The sequence below is a fragment of the Phyllostomus discolor genome, chromosome 8 (assembly GCF_004126475.2).
Source record: "Phyllostomus discolor isolate MPI-MPIP mPhyDis1 chromosome 8, mPhyDis1.pri.v3, whole genome shotgun sequence".
Classification (NCBI taxonomy): Eukaryota; Metazoa; Chordata; class Mammalia; order Chiroptera; family Phyllostomidae; genus Phyllostomus; species Phyllostomus discolor.
Window position 1 is genome coordinate 2,412,706 of NC_040910.2, and position 23,034 is coordinate 2,435,739.

A 23,034-nucleotide genomic window follows, 5' to 3' on the forward strand; every position below is an offset into this window, starting at 1 on the left:
GCCCTTCCCGGCCAGCTCGCTGCTCTCGGGCTGGGTCCCCTGGAGCTGGTCTCTGTTCCCTGCGTCCCTGTGGCTCCCCCGGCCCTGCTGACGCTCAAAGCCAAGTGCCGGGGGCTCATCGCCCAGCGTAGGTCCCCCCCGGGTTGGGGAGCCTCGTGTGAGGCACGGACCCCTCGCTCTCAGGGGGCAGCAGCTTCGTGTTGGGGAGCTTCCTCCCGCCTGGGGGCGTCTCGCCAGGAGTGGGGTTTGCCGGAGGCTGCCTCTCGGCCTCCCTCCTCTCCACCCCGACGGGGCCCTCGGGCCCCCCCTGTGGCCGAGTTGCTGCTCGGCTCCTTTGCCCGCTCCTTCCGAGGGAGTCTTCCCACAGGCTGCTGCAGGCTCGGCGTGTCCGTGGGAGGCGGCGAGCGCGGGACCTTCCCACGCGGCCATCTGCCGCCGTCCCTCAGCCCCGGAGCTGTGTGTGAGCCCACGCACGCAGGTGGAGGTCCGAGGACAGCTGTCGCTCCTGAGGCGCCTGCAGAGCCACTGCGGGTTTCTCCGATGCTGCTTTCTCCCCCTTGACATCCCCTCGGTTGAAATTGCCTTGGCCAGCTTGTTAAACATTGATTTGAGAAAGTTTCTTTCTACCTACGGTTCATTAAAAATGGATTTTAGAGAGTTTCTTTCTACCTACGGTTCATTAAAAACTGATTTTAGAGAGTTTCTTTCTGCCTAGGCTTCCCTGAGCTCACACAATTTGCTAAATGGAGCAGCTGCCGAGGACCCAGCCTGCAGACCGGGGCTGAGCACGATGGAGCAGAGCTCAGGGCCCCTGCCCATCCCCCAATCTAGTGAGGCAGCTGGGAGCACTTCACGTCATTTTACCTCCTTTCTGGGTTTTTCTTCTCTGATAGCTAAGTCACAGCCACAGCTCTGAGAACGAAAGCCTCACTGAGCACGAGTCACAAAGGCCTGAGATCTCTGCCAAAGTTCATGTGTTTTTTAAAGTTGCTGGATTTGCCTGGTTTTGGTGACGTTCTTTCCCCTGTCCTCGCTCGCCAACCAGCCCTGTTTGGTCTCAGCCGTTCCCAGTACAAGGAACTTCTCGATCGTGAAAGGGGAGGAGGTGCCTCACTGGGTCTGGCACGGAGAGGGGACTCGGAGACAGCACCAGCCCCCGAGCGCCGGCGTGGACGGGCCTGCTTTCGTCCCTTGCTCCCAGGACCCCCTTGGGCCTCCGGGACCTGCAGCCCCTCCGTCTGAGAGGCAGCCAACCCGCTCCTTCCTCGGGACTCCGATCGGTAGCTCCTCCCCATCGGACTCAAAGAGCGGCGGGTCCTGCAGACAAGGGAATCAACTCAGCGGCTCCAGGGGGAATCTGCAGGCAGCGCAGCAGGACACCGCGCTGAGGCCCCTCCCCCGAGCTGCGAGCGTGGAGGGGACCCCGGGTGGAGTGGCAGGGAAGGGCTTCTGTGCTGCGGTCCCCTGGCAGGGCGGGAGGGGCTGGGCTGGGCGGCTCTGCGGGCACCTTGGTGCAGCACAGGTGCTCCAGGGCGGAGGGGTACGGGCCACGCGACCCTGGGGACAGGGTCTCCACGCTGCAGCCGACACCATCGGACCCCGGGTCGGGGCGGAGCCGCTCGAGTGAGGACCCACTCAGACGAGAAGCTGGCCGCTCACCGCAGAGGGGCAAGGGCTCCAACCCTCCCGGACCCGAGGAGCCTACGGAGGCCTGGGCTTCCTCGTCAGTGACGGGGTCGAGGGTCAAGACACAAACCTGCGGTTCAACCTGAAAGCCATGCCCTGGCCCTCCCCAGAAGGCTCTCCAAACCTCGCCAGCGGGCCGGCCTCTGCATGGTTCTCGGTTTTGTCTGTCACCTCCCCCCGTGGGGCCCGCAGGGTCATGAGAGCGGAGTCCTTGCCCTTTTATTTCTTTTCAGCTTTAGTGGATCTAAGTGCTATAATGCCACGAATGTAATGCACCAGGTCCCGGCCAGTGTGGCCCCAACAGTGGGTTGGATGTCCTTCTGCAAACTGAAAGGCCACCCGTTCGACTCCCAGTCAGGGCACGTGCCTGGGTTGTGGGCTCTCGTCCCAGCTGAGGAACCAATAACAGGATTTGGCATTTTTTTCATTGGAAAATGAAAATGTACCTCGTGTACTTTTGAAAGTCAAAGTATAATTTTCATACAACAGATGCATGCTTTTAAAGTACACGATTCAACAGATTTTAACCGCTGCATGGAGTACAACGAGCACATAACCAGAGCTAAGAGGGGGACCTCTGCTGCCCCCCAGAATAGTCTCTCGTGTCCTTCTGGTTCCAGCTCCTGCCAGCGGCCGGCCCCTGAAAACCACGTGGCTGTTTGCTGTCCTGGCGCTGGTGCCCCTTCCGGGGTTCTGTGTGACCGGAACCACGGGGTGCACCGTCTTTCCGGCCCGGCTCCGTTCGCTGAGCACAGTGCCCTCTCTGGAAAGGAATCCTTCTCGCCGCCATCGTTCACTCTTCTTGCTGCTGAGCTACTACCGAATGCCTCTGCAGCCGAAAGGCCTGAACACAGTGTGTATTCATTCACTAGCGGGTAGACGTGTGGGGTCCCCGGTGTTTGGTTATTTGGGATTAAGCTGCTATGAACTCTCACGCACAGGTGTTGTTGTTGTTGTTGTTGTCATTTTGGGGGAGGGGATTTTGACGGAGTTCATTTGATCAATTCTTTCTTTCGGGCTTCCGGTTTTTCGTGCCCTGCCTGGGACATCCTCGCCTCGCCTAATCCCAGGGCACGAACACTCCCCTGCCCGTTTCATTTTGCAGTTTCACATGCTTAGCTCTTCTGCTGCAGCCTGCGAGACACTGTGAGCCGTGTGTCTGCCGTGTGCGGATCAGGGGTCTGTTCTGGCGCTTGGACGTCCCGTTGTTCCAGAGCCTTAGGCTGGAAACCTCTCCCTTCCCCGCCGAACTCTGTCGCCACTTTGGTGCAAACAAGTTGACCCACACTTACTGTGTGTCTCTCCCTCTGGCATCTGTTCTTTTGCATTTACGTCTCTCCTTAGGCCACAAGCTCTTCATTGTTGCAATTTATAAAGAGTCTTCAAATAAGATGAACAAGCCTCGCAACCTGGTCCTTCCTTTCAAGATTGTCTTGCACCTAGCAACCAGTCTCAGTCGAGCGGTGTGCCGGGGGCTGGTGTCTGGGTCCACAGCGAACTCTGAGGAGGGGAGGGTGTGCTCTGGTTGGTCACTCTTTCTGGCAAAACGACCCACAACGAAATAAAGGGCTTTCAGTCGGAGCAGCGATCCGCCTCTCTTCGCTGATTCCACAGTCCTTTCACCCCAACGCTGGTGAGCAGGAGACCTGTCTCCTGTACCCCCTCCTCAACCCACCTCCTGGACCCAAGGGGACCTTTTCAGCGCACTCCAAGCATCAGACAAGGGAAAAACAGGTGGAATAAATTGAGAAAGGTAAGGCAGGAGAGCAGATGCCTGGGTGGAGGACCAAGGGGTTTGAAAGACTCTGGGGAGGGGACTGGCGTCGCCGGGGAGAAGAGGGAGAGACCCCGCACGCAGGCGCTCAGAACCCGCGGTGGCCCGGGAGCTGCGTGCTGCCCGCCGCCTGGGGACCCGGCCGCTGTGGCCTGTTCGGGAGGGGTTTCCCCGTCAGGGGCTGCCCCAGCCTCCGCTTCCAAACCTTCATACAACGGAGCAAAGAGGCCCGTCCGACGGGAAACAAGTGCGAGGTAACCACTTTCGTCTCTGAAGCGTCACACAGTGTGAGGGAACCAGGGAAGGGGCGGGAGGCAGAAGAGCTCCCCCTGGCGCCCCGCGACTCTGCGGCGAACGCCGAAATCATCGCCGACTCTCTCAGAGTCCCGGGCCGCGCCGCGCCGGGGTTGAAACCCGTGGTCAGCGGCGGCGCCGGCCCCTGCGGTTTCCACGACGTCGTATGGGGAGCTCGCACATGTCGCATCTAGCGAGAGAGTCACGTGGACGTTTGCTGCTCAGACGGGAGCCCCCGAAGTCAGGCGTCGGCCTCATCTTGAACGGTTTCCCGGGGCAGGGGCCCTCGCTGCGCAGCGACAGGGTGCCCAGCGCCCCGGGAGGACGGTGCATCCGTCTCTGCGCACGCCGGGTCACGGCTCTCCTCTCCACGGCGTCCACAGCACACACCCCGCTTTATCTGTGCTTTCCTCCACTCACGCTGATGGTGACGTGCGTGAAATAAAGGGTCTGTCTCCTGCAAGATCCCCGCGGCCTGAGCTCTCCGGGCCCCACGCCTTGAAGCTGAGCAAGCGGGTGTCCCCGGGGGTCCTCGAGCTGTCCCGCCCTCTCTGTCCCCTGGCCGGAGGGAGGGTCAGCGTGGAAGAACGCGGCAGGAGAGGCGCCGAGGCCACGAGGCTGCCGCCGGCATGGGAGTCTTGGATGTTGACGGGGAAGCAGCAGGGCACCGGGTCCACAATGTTTGGGAGGCGGAGGAGGAGGAGGCTGAGAAGGGAGGCGAAGGAGGGATGGGGGGGCTGGGGTGCACTGTGGGAGTGGGAGCACTACTGGTCTGCCTGAGCCCACTCGTGGGGGCCGGTCGGGGGTGCAGTGAAGGTCGTGGGCATGGAGCCGACTGTCTCTCATGTGCTGACTGCACCAACAGCCCCCTCACGCAGCCAGAAGTGTCATCCCACCGGTGACAGTGAAGGGCTTAAAAACACAAATATCTGGGATGGAGTGGTTCAAAGCATCGCACTCCGCAGAGAAGCTGTCTCCTTCTGAGCAGAGAAGCCATCACAAGGCAGGCACTCGGGGAGGCTGGGCGGGGCTGAGGACGAGGGGCAGAGGGGACAGGGGACAGGGGGAGCCTGGGCCCCGAGGAGCTGTGGAAGGGCCAGAACCCAGGCACGTTCCATTCCGCAGGGGCGCCCCGCGGCAGGACTGGAGCCACAGGGCGGCAGGGACCCCCAGGGGGCCCAGCAGGGGTGCCCGGCAGGACTGTGAGAAGCTCGAGCCCGGTGCTTGCCTCTAAGCCTCCTGCGCCATCACCTGCCGCGTCCCCACCTCCTTGAACACTGTGATGACTGGACGGGCTTTAGCTTTGAAACAATGTGTCACCGAGTTTGAAGTTTCCACTGGCCTTAAAAGTTGCATTCACAGCCGGCAACTCTTCTTCTTAAGGGGTGAAGATACTGTTTTTATCTTCTCGTCCAGTTTGACGACACGGAAAGAGCCCCACCCCACTGACCGGTGGGGGAAAGTGCCAGCCAAGCGCGTACGAGACTTTTTAAAATCCACTCCTCTAATCTGCGCCGCGAGGACAGCTCGTGATGTTTCAGAATTGTGTCTTCGCGCACAATGTCCTAGTTTTTATGGGAAAAAGTGACTTCAAGTGCCTTCTTCTCAGCATTCAAAGATGAAACTAACGTCTCTGACCTTTGCTCAAAACACTCTTCCCTTTCGCCCGTGACTGGCGTTAATTACGGAGACGGGGTTGTAACTTGTAACCAGTGCCCGCAGCCTGAGGCAGAACCCTCAGACGGGCGGCGGCAGCTGGGGCCGGCCGCACAGCCTGGCTTCGAGGTTGCCCCCGCCGAACGCCTCTCCCGTGGCCCCCCCGACGGCGTGCTCCCGGGGGCCGCACCTGGCTCTCCTCCACGCCCTCGCCGGCCCCGGGGCCCCGCGCCGCCTGCGTGCGGGGGAGCGGGGTGCTCTCGCGAGGCAGCAGCAGACGGCAGACTGGAAGTTCTTCCTGAAGTTCTCGTTCATGAGCGCGTACACGATGGGGTTGCAGATGGAGTTGGAGAACCCGATGACCTGCACGACGGCCAAGGTCATCTTGACGGTGACCTCGTCGTGGGCCTTCTCGAAGTCGCCTGGAATGGGGAGACAGGCTTGAGGGGGCGTGCCTGTGTGGGCGGCCCTGGAGTAAAATGTCTGTGTTCTCCCCACCCCCCGCCATCTGCACCCACCACAGGGACGCCTGGGGGACGCGGTGAGAAATCCTCCAGCCCGCTCCGGGGGGAGTGGGGGGCGCTGACAGCGTCTGGAGAACACCCACCGCTGTGAGTTGGCCTTATTCATTCCCCGGGCCCCGGCCTGACAGGCGGCTGGGGGGTGCAGCAGGCACTATTAGGGTGTCCCCGTGTTCCGACGGGGTTCCCAGCCGCAGGAAACCCGGGAGCAACGGCTGCTCTCCGATGCTCACTGGCATTTAGAGACACGGTCACCTGGGAACCAGCTGAGACTGTCTGGGAGACCTCTCCCCCGAGAACCACCTGACGCCCGCGACTATGTGGGAGACCTCACCGAGGGGCGGGCGGAGGCCCCACGTGGGACCGAACCCCCGTGGCTCACCGCGGGACCCTAGGTAAGGGACGCGCAGCCTGCCCCTCTGTCCCGAGGGGAGTGACTCGGGGAGAACAGAAGGTGCGGGGTGCAGGGAGAGCCCAGAGTCTTCCCTTGCTCTTCTGTGACTGTGAGGGTGTGGCCCCCGTCGCGCAGAGTGGCCTACCGTGCGATGGTCCGGTGGTCTTGGAACCAGGAGATATTCGATACTCGACCCCCCAAGGGAAAGGCACCAAGCACCAGCGGCTCGCCGTGCGTGCCAGCAGGAGGCGAAGCAGCGCCCCCCACGGGAGCGCGGCGAGCACTCACCGTATTCGAGCGCCATGTGGACGGCGTGGAAGGGCGCCCAGCACACGGCAAAGAGGGTCACCACCGTCACCATCATGAGGACCGCCCGCTTCTTCTTCCTGCACCCACAAGGACACACCGTATCGGCCGGCCTCCCCGGGGCACGCGTGTGCGCCCCGTCGCAGAGCCACGGAACACGGACTGAGCCCAGGCCTGGCAGCCCCGAGTTCACCCACAGTAACGAGGTTCCCGACGGGGCACGTGGGGGCAGCGTGTCATCCTCCCCATCGCCGCTCTCCTGCACCCCAACTCTCTCCCGTGGTCAGCATCCTGTGGGTGTGCCCCTGGTACGCCTGGCCCCCTGCCGGATGCCTGGCGTGGACCGTGCCGCTCACCTTCCCAGCGAGCCTTCGCCAGGCACCGGAGCTGAGGCACGGAAAAGGCTAAGCAACCGGCAGAGCCAGACGGGCAAGGAAGGGATACAGGTGCACCGGGCTCCCGGGATTTAAACGCAGGCAGCCTAACTTCAGTGCCTGAGCTCTGCTCCATTTCATATCAAAGAGCACCCGTCCCCGGGACAGACAATACCAACATGTACGAACTCGGGCAAGCCCTGAGGATATGCGTGGGAGGCAGGCTTTTACCGTGTCTCTAGAGGAACACGGTTCACCAGGATTCCAGCCCGTCTTCTCTGTTTGTCCCGGGACAAATACGTGCAAGGGGTCTGCACATCTGCGTGGTGCCTTACATTTATAAAAAGGCGTCGTCGTTACTTCTTATTTCAACGTGGGGGCCCTTTCTCCCAGGGAGCCGAGAGCTGAACCGGCAGGCAGTTCCGAGGTGCGGACTGAGCACCCCAGACCCGGGGAGGGGGGAGCTCTTCGTACAGACTGGGCACTAGAGGGCGCTGCACACTTGAAGAAATGCTGACCTCTCATCAAACCCCGAGACACCCGGCCAGGTTTTGTTTCTCTTCATTTTTTTTTTAAATAAGCTGGGCTCTTTTTTATATATTTTTTTTATTTATTTATTTTTAGAGAGGGAGGGGAGAGAGAGAGAGAGAGAGAGAGAGAGAGAGAGAGAGAGAGAGAGAGAAACATCAATGTGCGGTTGCTGGGGGTCATGGCCTGCAACCCAGGCATGTACCCTGACTGGGAATTGAACCTGCGACACTTTGGTTCACAGCCCGAGCTCAGTCCACTGAGCTACGCCAGCCAGGGCTGTTTCTCTTCATTTTGCATCTCCATTGTGATCTTTGTAGGTTATGAAACAAGCCGTATGAACTACAGGTGCTCAGCAGTAAGTTGTGTCTTACATTTTCTGCTAACGAATGCACTCAGAAAGCAGTGCCCTTAGGTGACGATGAGATATATCAGTAATTGAGTAGCGTGCCCTGGTTTCCAAAGGCTCTCCCTACCTGTCACCTGCGTATTTTAGGGCCGCGCTGGGCCCCCTGGGGCACACCAGGAGGGCGGGGCCGGGGAGGGAGCACACTTACCTGCACTGGGGGCTGGCGGGCGGCAGAGGCGAGCGCCCACAGCCCTTCCTACCGCGTCGCGCTGACGTGTAGATGAAAACAGGACAACCACTAACATCCCAGAAAGTTTCTAACGGTCACGGTGGATTGGGAGCTGCTGAGCCTGCCCTTTTTTCCGGCCAAACGTAGAATCTCAAAAGTCTAGACCACGCCTCCCACCGCCCTGCCACACGGCTCCGCCCAAACGACCCAGGAATCCCGGACCCCTGGCTGCCGCCCCTGCCGGCGCAGCCGGGCGGGTGAGTGCGTTTCAGACGGAGAGGGACCCCCCGCGACACCGACCTGGCCATCTTGGACGCCTCGCCCCCGTGCATGGTCCGGAGCGCCGAGCCGTCGCCCACTCTCTTCCTGCCCCAGAGCTCGTAGCCCAGCTTCCCGTACAGGCCCAGCATCACCCCCAGGGGCAGGAGGAAGAGGATGACGAGGATGAAGGTGCTGTAGGCTTTCTGGTGCTCGGGGCCGGCCCACTCCTCCAGGCAGCACACGTGCCGCTTCTCGTACAGGAAGTCGTACTTCACCTTCGGGACGAGAACGGTGTCATTAGAGGCGTCTTGGGGCACAGGCCACCGCTGGCGGAGCGTGGTGGCTGCCCCCCCTCCCGCCACCGTGTGCACCATGACTGCTGCAATCCCCGAGGTGCTTCTGTCCCGGGATGTGGCTTTCCCCACGTCACCGCTCACACCCCTCAGAGTCTGATCCTCTCCTCTGCTGCCAACGGGACTGAGGCCCCACACCTGTTCCCTGTTCGTCCGTCTCCACTGTCTACGCCCCAGGCACACGTGGTCTCAGTGAGGCGCGGGAGCAGCTCGCCCACCAGGGTGGGCGTGAAACCAGTGTGTCCTGCAGCCAGCCGGCCAGCTTAGTGCCACCTGAGCTGGCTCCCTCCATGGTTGAGGAGACGGATTCCGACCAGGCAGCTGCCGGTTCGCAAACGCTCAGAACCAACGTCTGGAAGTCAGGGCCGGTTCAGGCCGCTCTGCCCCGGCTGCTCGCATGGGGGTTAGGAAGGCAGCTGGTACCTTTAGGGTCTAAGGTCAATGAGAAATGGGGATTCGCCCCATTGCTAATCTATAAATATTCAGGCTCAAGTGCGAGCCTTTGAGGTGTTTAATTTATGGAAGGTCAGTGTCTGTTCGTTAATACCATTTCTGACAGGCACATCTTATCAGTTCAAAAGTCTTGTGACAGTATTCATAAAGATAGCAAATGCCAGTAAAGGACAAATGAACAATGTATATTCAAAAGTCGTTTCTCTGGATACTAGGACTAAAAGAGAATTTATCAAAGCTGTTGCTGTTTTTCTTACTCGAGAGCTTTCCAGACGAGATATTTATCTCTCAGACGTATTTCTGCCTCCATCCCCAGCAAACTGTATCGCCAGTCACGTGGGGGAAAGGCTTGTTCGTAGACTCACCAGAGATGAGCTTCAGGCTCTGATCTAGGTGTTATTCACAAACACAGCTCATTCGGAATAAAAGCGCTCGGTGAATAATTACTCCGAGATCCCAGCTCCCCGGAACCAGGATACGGAAGGGAAATGCATTCTGACTCCCAGGGACGGAGCCGCCGGGGCCAGCAGCCCTGGGGTCCGCAGACGGGGAGCCACCTCGACCAGGGCCCCCTCGGCCCCCGCTAGCTGGGCTCCGTGCTTCCCCTGGGTCAGTGTGCCCCTCCCCCACCCCCGAGGGTGCAGCTCGACGTCTGAACGGAAGGTGGTGCGCCGGGAGCTGAGATGCTGAGCGTTCACAGCCGCACACCGTGAGGGGCAGCAGGGACGGCCATTGCGGTCAGGCGGCCTGGCCGCCTCCACCCCGACACTCGTCACCTACCCCAGGCCCGAGAGCAAGCCCCGGGGCCGCAGAGCGGAGGGGCCGCCGGTGCGTTCCCTCACGCGGGCGGGAATCCAGGCCTCGCCGCACCCCACCCCCACCCCCCGAGCACACACACCATCCCTAGCAGAATTCGGGGCGAGCGGGAGGCTGCAGGTGCCGGTGAACCCGTGTGTTTGACTCGGAAAACGAAGTCACACTTTTCCCGACAGAAAGCAAGCCCGGCTTGGCGCATCTGACCGAAGGGACTGGCTCTGCCGATGCTGTCAGGTGCATTTGCCTGTAAGCTAAGTGAGTTACATCTACTTAAGTTACATTCAGAGCTGAAATAGTTTTATTTAAAAAGTGGAGAAATCTCCTAGAGTTCGTGGGCGAGCAGTGGACCCCCGGGGGGGCCGGGGGGGCTGATTCTGAAAGGCCTGTCCGTGTGCGGTTTCCTGCTGGGGCGGAGGCTGGAGAGGGAGAGCACACCCGCCCCACCCTCTCCCCGCCGTCCTGGCAGCCCCCATAGTCCTGGCAGCCCCCAGGGGCCAGGGCACCCCCCCGGGGGCCGGGGCAGCCGGCTGGCTGAGGGGGGGGCAGAGGAACAGGTGGGAAAGCAGAGAGGAAGGGGACCCCTCCCCCCTGCATGGCGCCAGGGGAAGGGGACAGCCTGACCTCACTGAGAATTCAGACGATTTGACCGTGACACTGGACTGGACATTTCAACAACCACGCTGACCCTGCTCTCCTGACTGGCAGCAGCCGGAGGAACGCTATTATCTGAGCGACCAGAGGAGCGACAGGGCTGCCCCTACCCCCCCTCCGCCCCCCGCCCACGGCATGTTTGCAGGTAGCGAGCCAGGGACAGAGTGAGCTCGCTCTCCGTGCTCGCCCATGGAGCCCGCCTCCTTTGGCGCACGGCTCGCATCCCAAGCCGCCCTGCGTCTTCCTGGGCAGAGTCGGCCGCAGGGAAGAAGAAACTGGACCTCTCGCTCACGCCACACACACAAAGGCAACCTCAAAGCGCACTAAAGAATTCAAGGCCTGAAGCCGTAAATGTGCTAAAAGAAAACCCAGGGAGTGAGTGACCCGACATCAGTCTCAGGGACGGTTTTTTGGACACATCCCTCCAGCAAGGGAAGCAGAATCTTTTAAAAACCAGATGGAACCACATCACACAAAAAGGCGTTTTGCCCAGCAGAGGAAACCACCAACACAATGAGAAGAAACCCCACTGACAGGGAGAATGTATCCAAATGGCCCCTCGGATAAGGAGCCGACATCAAAAACACTAAAGAAACTCGTGTAACTCAGTAACAAAAACAATGAACAATCTGATCGGAAAATGGGCAGAGGAAGTGAAAAGATGTTTCCCCAAAGCAGACAGGCGGATGGCCAAGAGACACAGGAAAGGGTGCCCATTACCAGTGACCACCAGTGACCACCAGGGAGGCACGTGTCAGAGACTCAAGGAGGTGCCCCCTCACACACACCGGGCAGGACCGGCCACCGTCAGGAAGTCCACAAACAACCGTGCCGTCCAGGACGTGGCGACGAGGGACCCCCGGGCACTGTTGTCGGGGGCATGCAGACCGGTGCCGCCCCTGTGGGGAGCGGCACGGGGCAGGGGGGTCCTCAGGATACCCAGCAATCCCACTGCTGGCTGTTGACTCGGAGAACGTGAGAACACGACTTTGAAAAGAACATAAGCGCCCCGAGGTGCACTGAAGCGTTATTCACAATGGCCGAGGTGTGGGAGCGACCCAGGCGCCCCTCAGCGGATGAGCGGATACAGACGGTGCGGCGTGCGTGCGCGGCGGAATATCGCACAGCAGGGGAACAGAGCGAAATCTTGCCGTTGGCGACAGCGTGCACGGGCTCCGTCTCAGTCGTGCTGGGTGAGATCATGCCAGGCAGAGGGGGACAAGCACCGTGCTGTCCCACTCACACCTGGAACCAAAGTCAAAACAGCCGAACCAACAAAACACAAACAGGCTCCTAGATGCAGGGGCCGACGAGGGGATGGTTACCAGCCGGCAGGGGGTGGGGTGACCACACTGGGAGGGGTGAGAAGACCGAACCACTCTTGTACCCCTGAAACTAGTGCGACCAGCATCAGACTGTATGCCAGCCACACTTTAAAGAACAAATTTTTAAAAATATACATAGCGCCCTGGCTGGCGTAGCTCAGTGGATTGAGCACGGGCTGCGAACCAAAGTGTCGCAGGTTTGATTCCCAGTCAGGGCACATGCCTGGGTTGCAGGCCACGGCCCCCAGCAACCACACATTGATGTTTCTCTCTCTCTCTCTCTCTCTCTCTCTCTCTCCCCCTCCCTTCCCTCTCTAAAAATAAATAAATAAAATCTTTATATATATATAAATTATGTATATATATTATAATGTAATATATACACAATATATATGATATATTATGCATAAATTATTATGTATATATTATGTATAAATTATATATATATATAAACAAACAAGTAGCACCACATTTTAAGTTTCCCTAGCCTGAAGGCATATCCGATATCCTTGCGCATGGGCACGGCCTGCCTGGGTTGATTTCAAAAGGCATAAAAGGGTACACAGTTCAAAAACTTTTTATGTGACTTAAAATAAACTTGGGAGTGGCCCCTGGACCTCACAACGTGAGCAGACGCCGCGGGACGCTGGGAAGCCAGGTGCAGCCGGCAGGAGCGTGCGGAAAGGGACTCTGGTGAAGTGTGCTCTGGGCACGGAAGTCTCACCGATAACAGCTCAAGGAAGAGCTAGACAAAGCCGGGGGCGGGGGGGTCTTAAAACACATTGAGGCCACTTGAAACCCCCCACAGCAATGCCCGAGACCCTGCGTGTCCGCTGTGAGCCGCTTGCACAGCGGGCAGTGGCCGTCGTGGAGCGGGCGGGGCACGTTTCCCACGGGTGTGACCGGGCCCAGCCCTGAACCTACCTCCAGCCGCTGCACGTGCCACATGGGGGCCCCCACGACGACCGCCACCAGCCACACCACACCTGCGGAAACGATCCCCGCGTCAGAATGTGCCTCCTCCGAGCCGCGTGCGTGGCGCTGCAGCCTCGAACCCGAGAGGGCGCTCCACCGGGGTCCCCACTGCTGCCCGCCCCCCCCCGGCCTGGCCCCCTGTCCCCACTCTCCGCCTATGTGCTCCTTCTTCTCCAGGGCGTGGCTCAAGTCTCCTTCTCCAGGAAAGCCCTGAAGGTCCACCCCCCCCCAGGTAGCACTGACCGCCTGGCTCTCCCCGCAGAAGCACCCTCGTAGGCGCTCGGTCAGCCGACACGCGTCTGTTGAATGACTGCAGCCGACACGCGTCTGTTGAATGACTGAAAATCTTAAACATGATCCGGATCGCCCTCTAAACCTTCTGCTTAAAACCGGAAGGGTCTTCACCTCAACCGTCCTAACACGGGCATTATATCCTCACTACGTAACACCCACACGGCCTCGGAAACCAGAGAGTCTGTAGAGAGACCTGCTTTCGTGAGGGTCCTGACAACAGACAAGGGACACCCTCAACAGCCTCGGACGGGGCCAGACCCCAGAGCCCCGACGCCAGTCCTGGGGAAAACCTCCCAGCTGGAACTCTGCTCGCGATTTCCGGACGGCGCGGGGGCTCTGGGAGACCACGACCTGTGGTCCTGGGTTTCGGGGAGCCGAGACTCGTCACCAAGTCACCGAGGCCCTGCTGGTGCCCGCCCTGCGGACACGCACGGACCAGCGCGGCCCCAGACGGCCCCGTGGCTCCCAAAGGTCTCCCCTCACTTCCCTCCCTCCCTCCGCCCACACCCTGGACCCCTGCGCTGTCCTGTCCTCACTTGACGGTGTCACCGTGTGCCCAGCCACCTTTCTAGTCTTCAGTGGGATTTTGGGAGGAGTCGACTCTAATGGGCTCAGTTCGGGGCCAGCCCCTCCTCCCCCCGACCCCAGGCCCACGCCTGCTTGGGGACAGGGCCCCAGCCCAGGGGCCATACCAGCCACTTCACAGTGTCCCAGAGCTGGGGGGGGGGGGGGCGTCGGGCAGCCCTACAGGGAAGCCCCCGTGGAAGAAGAGCCCCCTCGACCTGGAAACCGCCCTGTCCTGTGACGTTTTTGGATGGAACCGGCCCAGACCGCCTTTTTCCCACTGTGCTTTCGGGTGCTGAGACGCCCTCTCCTCTTCCTCCTTTTCAGTAACCCCCTTCCCCCAAGTGTGTCTCTCCTCGCCCTCTCCCCACACCTGCCCGCAGCTTCTAAACGTCCTGGCGGCGGAAGGCAGTCGGCTGTTAAAAGCCAGGAGGTCTGCGAGTTCCTTGCAGCAAGGAGGCCGCACCAAACTAACGACACTAACCATTTTCCCTAACAGTTTGTCTGTCATTTCAGACCACTCCAGACGAGCTTGGCGTTGCAAAGCCTCCAGGAGTCCTTCCCGTCCCCCCCGCGAGCCCGAGCTGGCTGCAAGCGCAGACTGGCTGCTCTCCAGTGAGATGCTGCGGAAAATTGTTCTCTCCGCTGATTGCTCTCGCCGCGCCCCCAAGCTCCGATTATCCGGCCGCCGCACGCTCAGACCGCGGCGCGGCCCATCAGGGTAGAAACGGCCGAGCGGGGGTTTTCAGACACAATTCTTCTGCAAGACTGTGCATGGCGCTCGGACACGTCTCACGGGGGCCCTGCGCCCCAGCCCGGCTGAGTCGGGGACGCCGCCGGCCACCGGGAAGTGGCCGGGCCACATTTCTGTCAGGTGTCTCCGCACCCAGCACCCAACGCTCCCCTGGGCCCACCGCCTTCCGGGCAGCACCCCGCCCTCTGCCCTTCTGAAAGCGCCTTTCCTGGCCCCCATGAAAAGCTGCCTGCCCTGACAAAGGTGTCTCAGCGGCCCCTCCGGCAGGACAGCAGTTGCCTGACCTATGTCACTGCGGCAACGCCACTGGGGGCTGGCCGTGGTCCGTGGAGGCCGGGCTCCCACGGTTGAGACTAAACCAAGGAAGGACCTCAGAAATGAGAGATAGAGCGCCCCGGGGAGAGATGGGGTGGGGGTAGGGGTGAGGTGGGCGGGGAGTGAACCAAAGCCCTCCCCAGTTACCCCCCCACACGCCCACCAGCTGGGAGAGAAGCTGCCCCGCAGTCCACTCGGGGCTGGGCGGCATGCCAGGGGACTCACCGAGCATGGCGAAAGCCCGGCGGTGGGTGTAGCTCCACTTCATCCGGAAAGGGTGCGCCAGCCCGTGGTGCCTCTCCACGGCGATGCAGGTCATGGTCAGGGTCTCGGTGACCACGGCCGTGCACTGGACGAAGGGCACCATCTTGCAGGCGAAGGCACCTGCGGCGGCACACGGAGCAGACGCGGGGAGGAGGGGCGCTCCCTGTCTCTCGGCAGCCCTCCCGGTCCCTTCCCTGGGAGCCCCGCCCAGGAGTCTTCTGTCTGCCATCGCAGGGCAGATGCCCGAGGACGGAGACGGGAGACAGGGGACAGGGGCGCCGGCTGACAGCCCCTCCCCCTGCGAGGGTTCGGAGTCCCTGAAGGGTAGGTAGTTACGGGCGATGGGGCGACGACAGGGCAAGGGGTCTGGGCCTTTGAAAATGGGTCGGGAAAATTCCAAGCGACCTTTGCTCGGGCCCCGGCTCTCCCCGGCCCCAAGATGCAGAGTAAGCCTCTGACTCCTCCCCCGGTCCCCGGTCCCAGCCACATCGCCACAAAGGACGGGTCCTCCAGGGGCAGGCCCGCATTCCCTCTTTCACTTGTCGTTCACCTTTGACTTCCTGCCGGGACTTTCCATCTGGGTCACACCATTACTCTCCCCCCAACCCCCTGATTTCACTTTCTCTAAGGCACAGACCTCAAACCGGGAGAGATTTGGTCTGCAGACATGGCTGATGCAATAGTTTTTTAAATATTTGAGTTCACTGCCCGTATTTTGTCTGACTGGCATCTCCGCCATCAGTATTTACGAGCCCAGGCCTGACATCCCTGCTCTTGAATCCGTTGCACTCATTGTTTCCAAATTAATTATTCTGGACCGGCAGCGCGAGTGCCGGCTCCGGAGCAGAAACGCGGCAAAGACCACGGAGGTCGTGTGGTCCCAGCTGTCGCCAGGCAGGACCCCTCTCGCCCCGTCTCCGGCGAGCGCCCTTCCCAGCCCTGCTGCTCGGCCCTCCCCCGCACGCTGCACGGGGGCCTCCACTCACGTGTCCCTTCTCCCATCAGGCCCTCCCGCTGGACACCCCTCTGGGCGATGGCAGCCCGTCCCCTCCCCCTCCCCCCTCCTCCCTCCCATGCTCCTCTTCCCCCTGAGTCCTTCCCCTGCCACCCTCCCCTGTCTCCTTGGCTGACGCATCTGCCGTCTGCTTTGCAGACCCTGGCCCCCAGGCCTACTCGACGGTCAGCACCCCCGGAGTGTGGTGGAGTCCGGCTGGCCAAGTCCGCCTGTTGTGGCTGAAAGAGAAAATAAAGGCACAGGCGACAGCAACCCTGTGGAGGAAAGGGGGACGGCACGGCTACCCTCTCACGGGGAGAGTGTCTGTGAGTGCCTCGGCCACTCTCTCAAGAGGAGAGCGCCCTTGTGGCTTTTAAATGCTCGGCCCTTGCCCGAGGGGGGCGGCAATTGCTGGAGAGAGAGAGCAAAGCTTCTGCTTATTGAAGAGAGTGCGGTCGCAAGAGAGGGCGACCTTGGAAAAATATCCCTGTTTCCCTAAAATACAACACACCCCACGACCTTGCCGAAAAGCCCTCGGGGTCGTTGGCCCTCACCTGGGCTGTACCGGGGTCCTCCACACCGGAGCAAGGACGTTTGTCAACGACCTCCACAGAAGCGCCCGGGGCGTTCACGATGGCCCACAGCAGGCGTCCCGCAGACACACGGTTCACTGAAGACACGTGAGTGGCCACCGGCTCCCAGCCACTCCGCTTCGGAGAGAGCTTCAGAACTCACCGGCCACCTTTTGCAACAGCGGCTCTCCCCAGAGCTGACAGATGCCGCCGTGTCACCACCCACTCTGTCCTAGTGGCCCCAGCCGTTCCTCCACGGCCCAGCGGGAAGACACCCCGCAACCCCGGGCTCGGGGCACGGTCTGGCTCAGGCAGAAGTGACAGGACCACCCTGACTCCCTGGTCTGCACGCCCTGTGCTGGGACTTGAGCAGACATTTACAGGAGTGCCTGGTATGCTGGCGTTTTCAAATGGCCGGTTTCCGTTGAACTTGAAATCAACTTGAAATGCACTGGGTCCATCCAATAGACCATTTCTGTTCATCCCAGAGTCCTGTGACTCAAGGGGAAGTGCCCATAGAGACTTCTGTTCTAGCTCTTACTTCCCAGTCCTTCTCGGGGGGGTCCCGCTGGCAACCCAAGAGCCAGCCGCCTCCCACCTCCACCTTCGGTTCTGGGCGAAGACCCTTTCCGGTCCAGCAGGATGCTTCAGATGCCGAGAGTAGGGATTTACCTTCAATACTAACATATTTTGCTGTTTGAATACTGTGAGTGAACTAAGTTCAAATCCCATTTGGGATGCGATACTTGCATAGATGAATATGTGAATAAGTTCTTTATCCGGATAGTTCTCCTTTGTTTGAAATTTTGATCAGAATTTCTTCTATTCTTTCAAGCAAATTGTTTATTTAAAAAACAGTAAAAGCTGGACAGGTCAGGGTTAAATGAGCACCAGGAGAAACTTCCCATGATCAAACCTGTCCATTCTCAACGATTTCAGGAGGGGGTGTCCGAACAAATACCATTCATTACTGCAGTGTTCTCTCGCTGTGGTGTTCCCCGTCTCGTCCATCATAAAGCATGGGACACTGGTCACCTGATTTCCTGCTGTCAGGGTACAGGGTGACCCTGAGTCGTCTGACCTGTTCGTCAGGTGCTCTGAGCCTCGAAGTCATCACCTGGAAAAGGGATGGGTAACACCCCCTTGTCGTGTGGGTGCAGCTTGAGCACTGCACACCAGGGCATAAGCCCCCAGGACACGGTTTGTTTTTAGTAAAAGGCAGCTTTTTCTGTCATCGTGAGGCAGCTGGGTTCACAGAACTGAGGTAAACTTGGCACATTTGAGGTTGATGATTGTTTGTGGGCCAACGGCCCCCAAAGGGCACCCTGTTCTACAATCCCACCGTGTTTCCCAGACAAAGATACTGCAGCCCCGAGGGGTTCCGGGACTTGCTGGGGTCCCGGCGAGTCCCGGAAGGAGGACTCGGGCCCCGGCCATCGGCTCCAGGTCTTCCCATCGCGTCACCCTCGTCCACCTTCGTGTCCCCGTGCTCCGGGGCAGCTCTCCGGCCGACGTGCTCACGGGTCACCCCGTGAATAATCTCATGCGAGTTCTGCACGGAGCTGCACTTCTGCAACCTGCCCTCTTACCCCCGGCCTGGACCCAGGCAGCACTCGCCCAGCTCACCCCTCCGGACCCTTCCCCAACCAGCTTCCTAAGAAACCGCCGGCAGAGTCTCCAAGTTCCGTCCACGTCCCGGCACAAGTTTGCCGGGAAGTTCCACCCAAGTCTACACTGAAGACCTGAGTTTCTTTAAAAGCAGGTAGATGCTGTTTTGCTGCCTACGAATTTATCTTGGTCCTTACTTCTATTCTGACCTCCTTTGCGCTGCCCTTTTTAATGCGGAGATCATTTTTCAAGGTCTAGAAACCCGAAGCAAAATAGGCGCAAGGGCTGTCTCTGGGCTTTATTAAACATCCGCCTTCGTTAGCTCTTCTTCCTGTGACTCCTGCCTCGGTCGGCTCCGGCAGCACCGTCGCCCTCCCCGTGTGACTTGTGCAGGTCTGAGCTACTCCGAGAGAACGCGTCCTCTGTGACGCTTCTTCCTACAAATGCCCGTGTTAAACTGGGGTGATCCCAGCCTTCCTTGTGTGGGGCACTGTCTCCTTGGGCCATCCTTCCCTTCTCCCCTTCTGGGATCGCCTGGTGTTAAGGCAGAGCTGTGTCTCTCAGAGCCCCCCTGGAATGCCCGAGCTCACTCTCACCCTTCAGTCCCCCCCCACCCTGTAGGGCACCCTCCCCTCACGATATGAGAAGAACCTCTGGCTGTACATTTGTGCCAGAAAACAAGAAGAAAAATTATTCTTTTTCTGGAGTTTTTCCTCCTACGTTCCATTCTTCCAAGAGCTACAAACACTATTTTAGAAAAATACCTGAACTGGGTTTTTCCTCCCCACTAATGGCAACAGGCTTCAAAGGCGCAGAATGAAATGAGCCCTGGATAACATTCAGGCAGGAAAGCAGGCGGCCGCGTGGTTGCAGGGTGTTTAAAATGTTAACCTAAGTCACTGTCGAGTAATAAAGGATGGGATTTTTTTGTGTGTGTACTAGGGCAGAAATGTAGAAGGTCAAGCCAGATATTAGGAAAAAAGTCTTGAATGTGAAGGTTATTGACCAAAAAGAAAAATGCATTATCAAGTGTCCTTCCCCAGAAATAAAACAACGTGTGGCATCTTTATGTAATTTCTGTGCTAAAGTGCTTACCAAATGTCTAACAACCTTGAATTAGTATAAAAGATGTCAAAAATAGCAGAATGGCTAAATGCACTAACTGTACAATGCCGTGGCGCTGAGTAGAGAGAATCTTTTATGTAAACCCTGGTGCTGCGCCCACCACCTCTCGAGAAAACGTCCTGGTCTCCGGACCTGTAGCTCCTTTTCTTCTCGCGGCGTCCACACGTCGGGTTCTAGGGCAGGTCGCCCACAGGCTAGTCCCAGGGCCCGGTTTTAACTTCCCGGCCCACGCACGGCCGCTCTTGAGCCCGCCACCTCCGCGGTGTCCCTGTCCTCTTTCCTGCTGCGCTGCTTGCCTGTGGCTGTTCTTTGCTAATAACTTCCATCGTCCAATTATAAGACGTGTGAAAAGCCCCATAATACTGTTGATTTTTTTTTCATTAATTCTACTTTCCTTAAATGTTCCCAGGGACCCTAAAGTTTCCAAAATAGTATATAAAATGGAAAATCATTATAACAAGTGAAATTTTTGAGCCACTAGTCAATGGAATAGACCCCAAGAGGCTCCGGTCCAGCCCCTCCGCTCTGAAGCCCTGGTTCCCGGGAGATGTGCCACGCTGCTCTGGGAGGTTGTTGTTTAGACGCAGGGCTGCAGCCACCCGGTGGCACCACCATGCGCACTAGGCCTGTCTTCACCAGCACTGAGACCGGGCGTCCATTGCACTGGGCACCCGGCAGACACTCCGGTACGGGGTCTCTCGAACCCATAAATCGATTCACAGCTCTCTGCATCACATGTCCTATTCAAGGCCACGTTACATGCTCCAGTGTTTTATGCATTTGGAGAAATTTTTCATCCCTGGTGAGATGGGAACCAAAGGTCCTGAATCGAAGCATCCTGCTCCACGAACAATAAACCCGGTGCAAATTAATGGGAAAGACAGTTGCCAGCGAGAGGCATCGAAGGTCTCACGGCGGCCACGGTGGGACGGAAGATACACGCTCCATGAGGTGAAACAGAATCGGCAAAGGGGTGGGAACGCAGGGCCCGGAGGCCCCGGCCCACTCCCCTCACAGCCTCCCCCGTCTCCCGCCACCTTGTGAGGACGTCCCGGTGGCCACAGGAACACACCCACCCATTAATGCAGCTGCAACCGATGCCTCCCCTCCAAGGTGCACCGCAGGCCCCGGGGCCGGGGTGGGGGGCGCACCAAGGACACCTCTCCAGCCATCTCTGGAAGGACTGGATCCTTCCGGAAGCCAGTACCTATTCTCCCAACCTCCACTCACTGCACAACTCAGGGACTCCCCCGCCACGCCCCCCCAACCCCACTGCAGCCCCTACTGAGGAAGGAAAGGAAGCTGCCTCCTTTCCGGCAGGAGGGAGGGCTGAGGTCTGGGGTTCCTTCCCCTGGCCCGGCCCTGCTAACCCCTCCCCCCCCTTTTTTAACCACTGGTCCAATATACTCTTTTCTGCAAATGTATTTCAGTTTTAAGTCCATGTGTATGCTTGGGCAGCAAATACCCACCTGAAAGCCACACCAGCGCGTTGGGGAGGGAGCCTCGAGGCCGGGAACGTGGGGATAGTTTTATCTGCTACTAACAGTTGGAGCAGACATTAGCAACTATGAGAAGGGCAGCTGAAACCCCTGCAGAACGAGACCCCCGACCTCTCCACGCTGCAGCGTCACCAGAGGCAGAGACGTACCCGCCGGTGAGCGCAGGCGAGGAAGTTCTGCGAAAGGCCCCGGCTGCTTTGCTAGGGAGAAACGTCGGGAGGTCGGGGGAGCGGAGTGTGTGGGCGCAGGGGGGAGGGGGGGCCGCCGTGGACGGCCGGGACCGGGGACCGGGGACCGGGGACTCACCCCCCAGCCAGGTGTGCGAGAGGTTCTGGAGCGTGGTGACCGGGATGCAGAAGAAGGCGATGAGCAGGTCGCTGACGGCCAGCGAGCAGATGAAGATGTTGGTGGCGGTGCGCATGGCCTTGCTGCGGGCCACCGCGTAGACCACCAGCGCGTTGCCGAAGAGCGCCAGCGCGAAGAGCAGCCCGCCGGCCAGCGCCAGGGCCACCTTGGCGCGCGCCGGCAGCTCGGGGGCGGACACCAGCGGCCGCAGCCCGTACTGCGCGATGAAGCGCTCGCGGGTCAGGTTGTGGTCCCGCAGCAGCCGGGACAGCAGCTCCGGAGTGATGTTGAGCGACTGCATCGCGCCGCCGCCGCCGGGTCTGACGCCTGGACAGCCCAGGCTCCCGCCGGGCACCAGGCAGGTGCGGGGAGGGGCGGCCCAGAAAAGTGCTGCTGCTCCGCCCTTCCCCTCCTCCGGGAGGGGCGCCGCGCCCGGGTCCCGGCGGCTGCGAGGGGAGCGAGGGGAGCACGGCGGCCCCTGCGCGGACACCGGCTCCTGCCGGCGGGGGGAGGCCCCCCTCCCCCTGGGCCGCTGCGCCTCCCTCCTCCCAGTCCTGGGATGCGCAGAGCTGAGTCCTGGCGTTTTCCACCGTCTCTGGGTTTCTCCTCTTAGGAAATAACGCAGGCCACGTCTGTCCCGGTTACTTAAAAAACAGTCCTAACACAGAGAGGTCCCGCGGGCCCCCCACCTACTGTATCCCACTGATTCCACCTGAGTGAACTGTGGGGCAGCGCAACCCCGGACTTGGGCCCAGGTGCTGTGTGGGCGCCTGGGTGATTTCATCCTGAGTGAAGATTCGTGGGACCACCACCAAACTGGGGATCGAATCTCCTCTGTCACGGGAAGCCCCGCCCCCGGCCGCCCGGCCCCTTCCCAACCACTAACCTGTCCCCCAACTCCAGTTTTGACGGGTTGTGGACTCCCAACCACATAGGGGGTAACCTTTGCATGGTTTCTTTTTTTCACTCAGTATATGGCCCTTCAGATGCACACAAGTCATCAGGTATAACCACAGTTGTTTTTGTTGTTATTATTATTATTATTATTATTCACTGAGGATGAACCAGTTTCCCTAGCCATTCACCGACAGGGGGACAGGCCGGGCGTTTCCAGTTTGGGGCTGTGACAAACACACCCGCTATGAAGACTGACATCCAGGATCTCGTGCAGACACAGGTTTCCATTCCCCTGGGCAAGGCCGAGAAGTTTGGTTGTTCAGCCTGCGGTCGGCATATTCGGGTCTTTAAGCAATTGCCAGGTTCCTTTCCAGAGCAGCCGCACCATTTTCCATCCCCACCAGCGACTCAGGCGATTCAGTTTCTGCACATCTTAGCCAGCACTTGGTGTTGTCGTTTTTTGTTGTTTCCTTTCTTTTCTTTTTTCTTTTTTTTTTTTTTTCTTTTTTTTTTTTTTTTTTTTTTTTTTTTTTTGGCCGTTCGAAGTGTGCAGTGATATCTCATTGAATCCTAACTTGCGTTTTCCCGATAGCAGCGACGTTGAACCTCTTCCTGTGTGCGCACGTGACATCCCGGGCGTCCATGTCCTGCGTGAACGGTTTGGTCTGTCTGCTGCTGAGCTCCGAGGGCCCCTTTGTAAGCTGGACGCCAATCCCGTGTCGGACAAGTGGCTTGCCGCTATTTTCTTCCGTCTTACCTCGTCACTTACCCTCTTCACAGGGTCTCACACATCAACCTTTTTAATTTCGACGAAGTCCTATTTGTCAATCTTTCCCTTTGTGGATTATACTCTTGATG

General features: G+C 59.4%; 1 protein-coding gene across 1 annotated transcript; it reads right to left on the minus strand.

The window, feature by feature from the left end:
* Window positions 1-5,491: 5,491 nt before the first annotated feature.
* QRFPR (pyroglutamylated RFamide peptide receptor) lies at window positions 5,492-21,618 on the minus strand. The gene is made up of 6 exons (XM_028519544.2): window positions 21,241-21,618; window positions 15,098-15,256; window positions 12,895-12,956; window positions 8,412-8,647; window positions 6,614-6,711; window positions 5,492-5,832 (listed from the first exon to the last, which is right to left on the minus strand). Exons 1-6 carry the CDS (start codon window positions 21,578-21,580, stop codon window positions 5,492-5,494), a joined length of 1,236 nt encoding a protein of 411 aa, XP_028375345.1. The 5' UTR covers window positions 21,581-21,618.
* Between the last annotated feature and the right edge of the window lie 1,416 nt (window positions 21,619-23,034).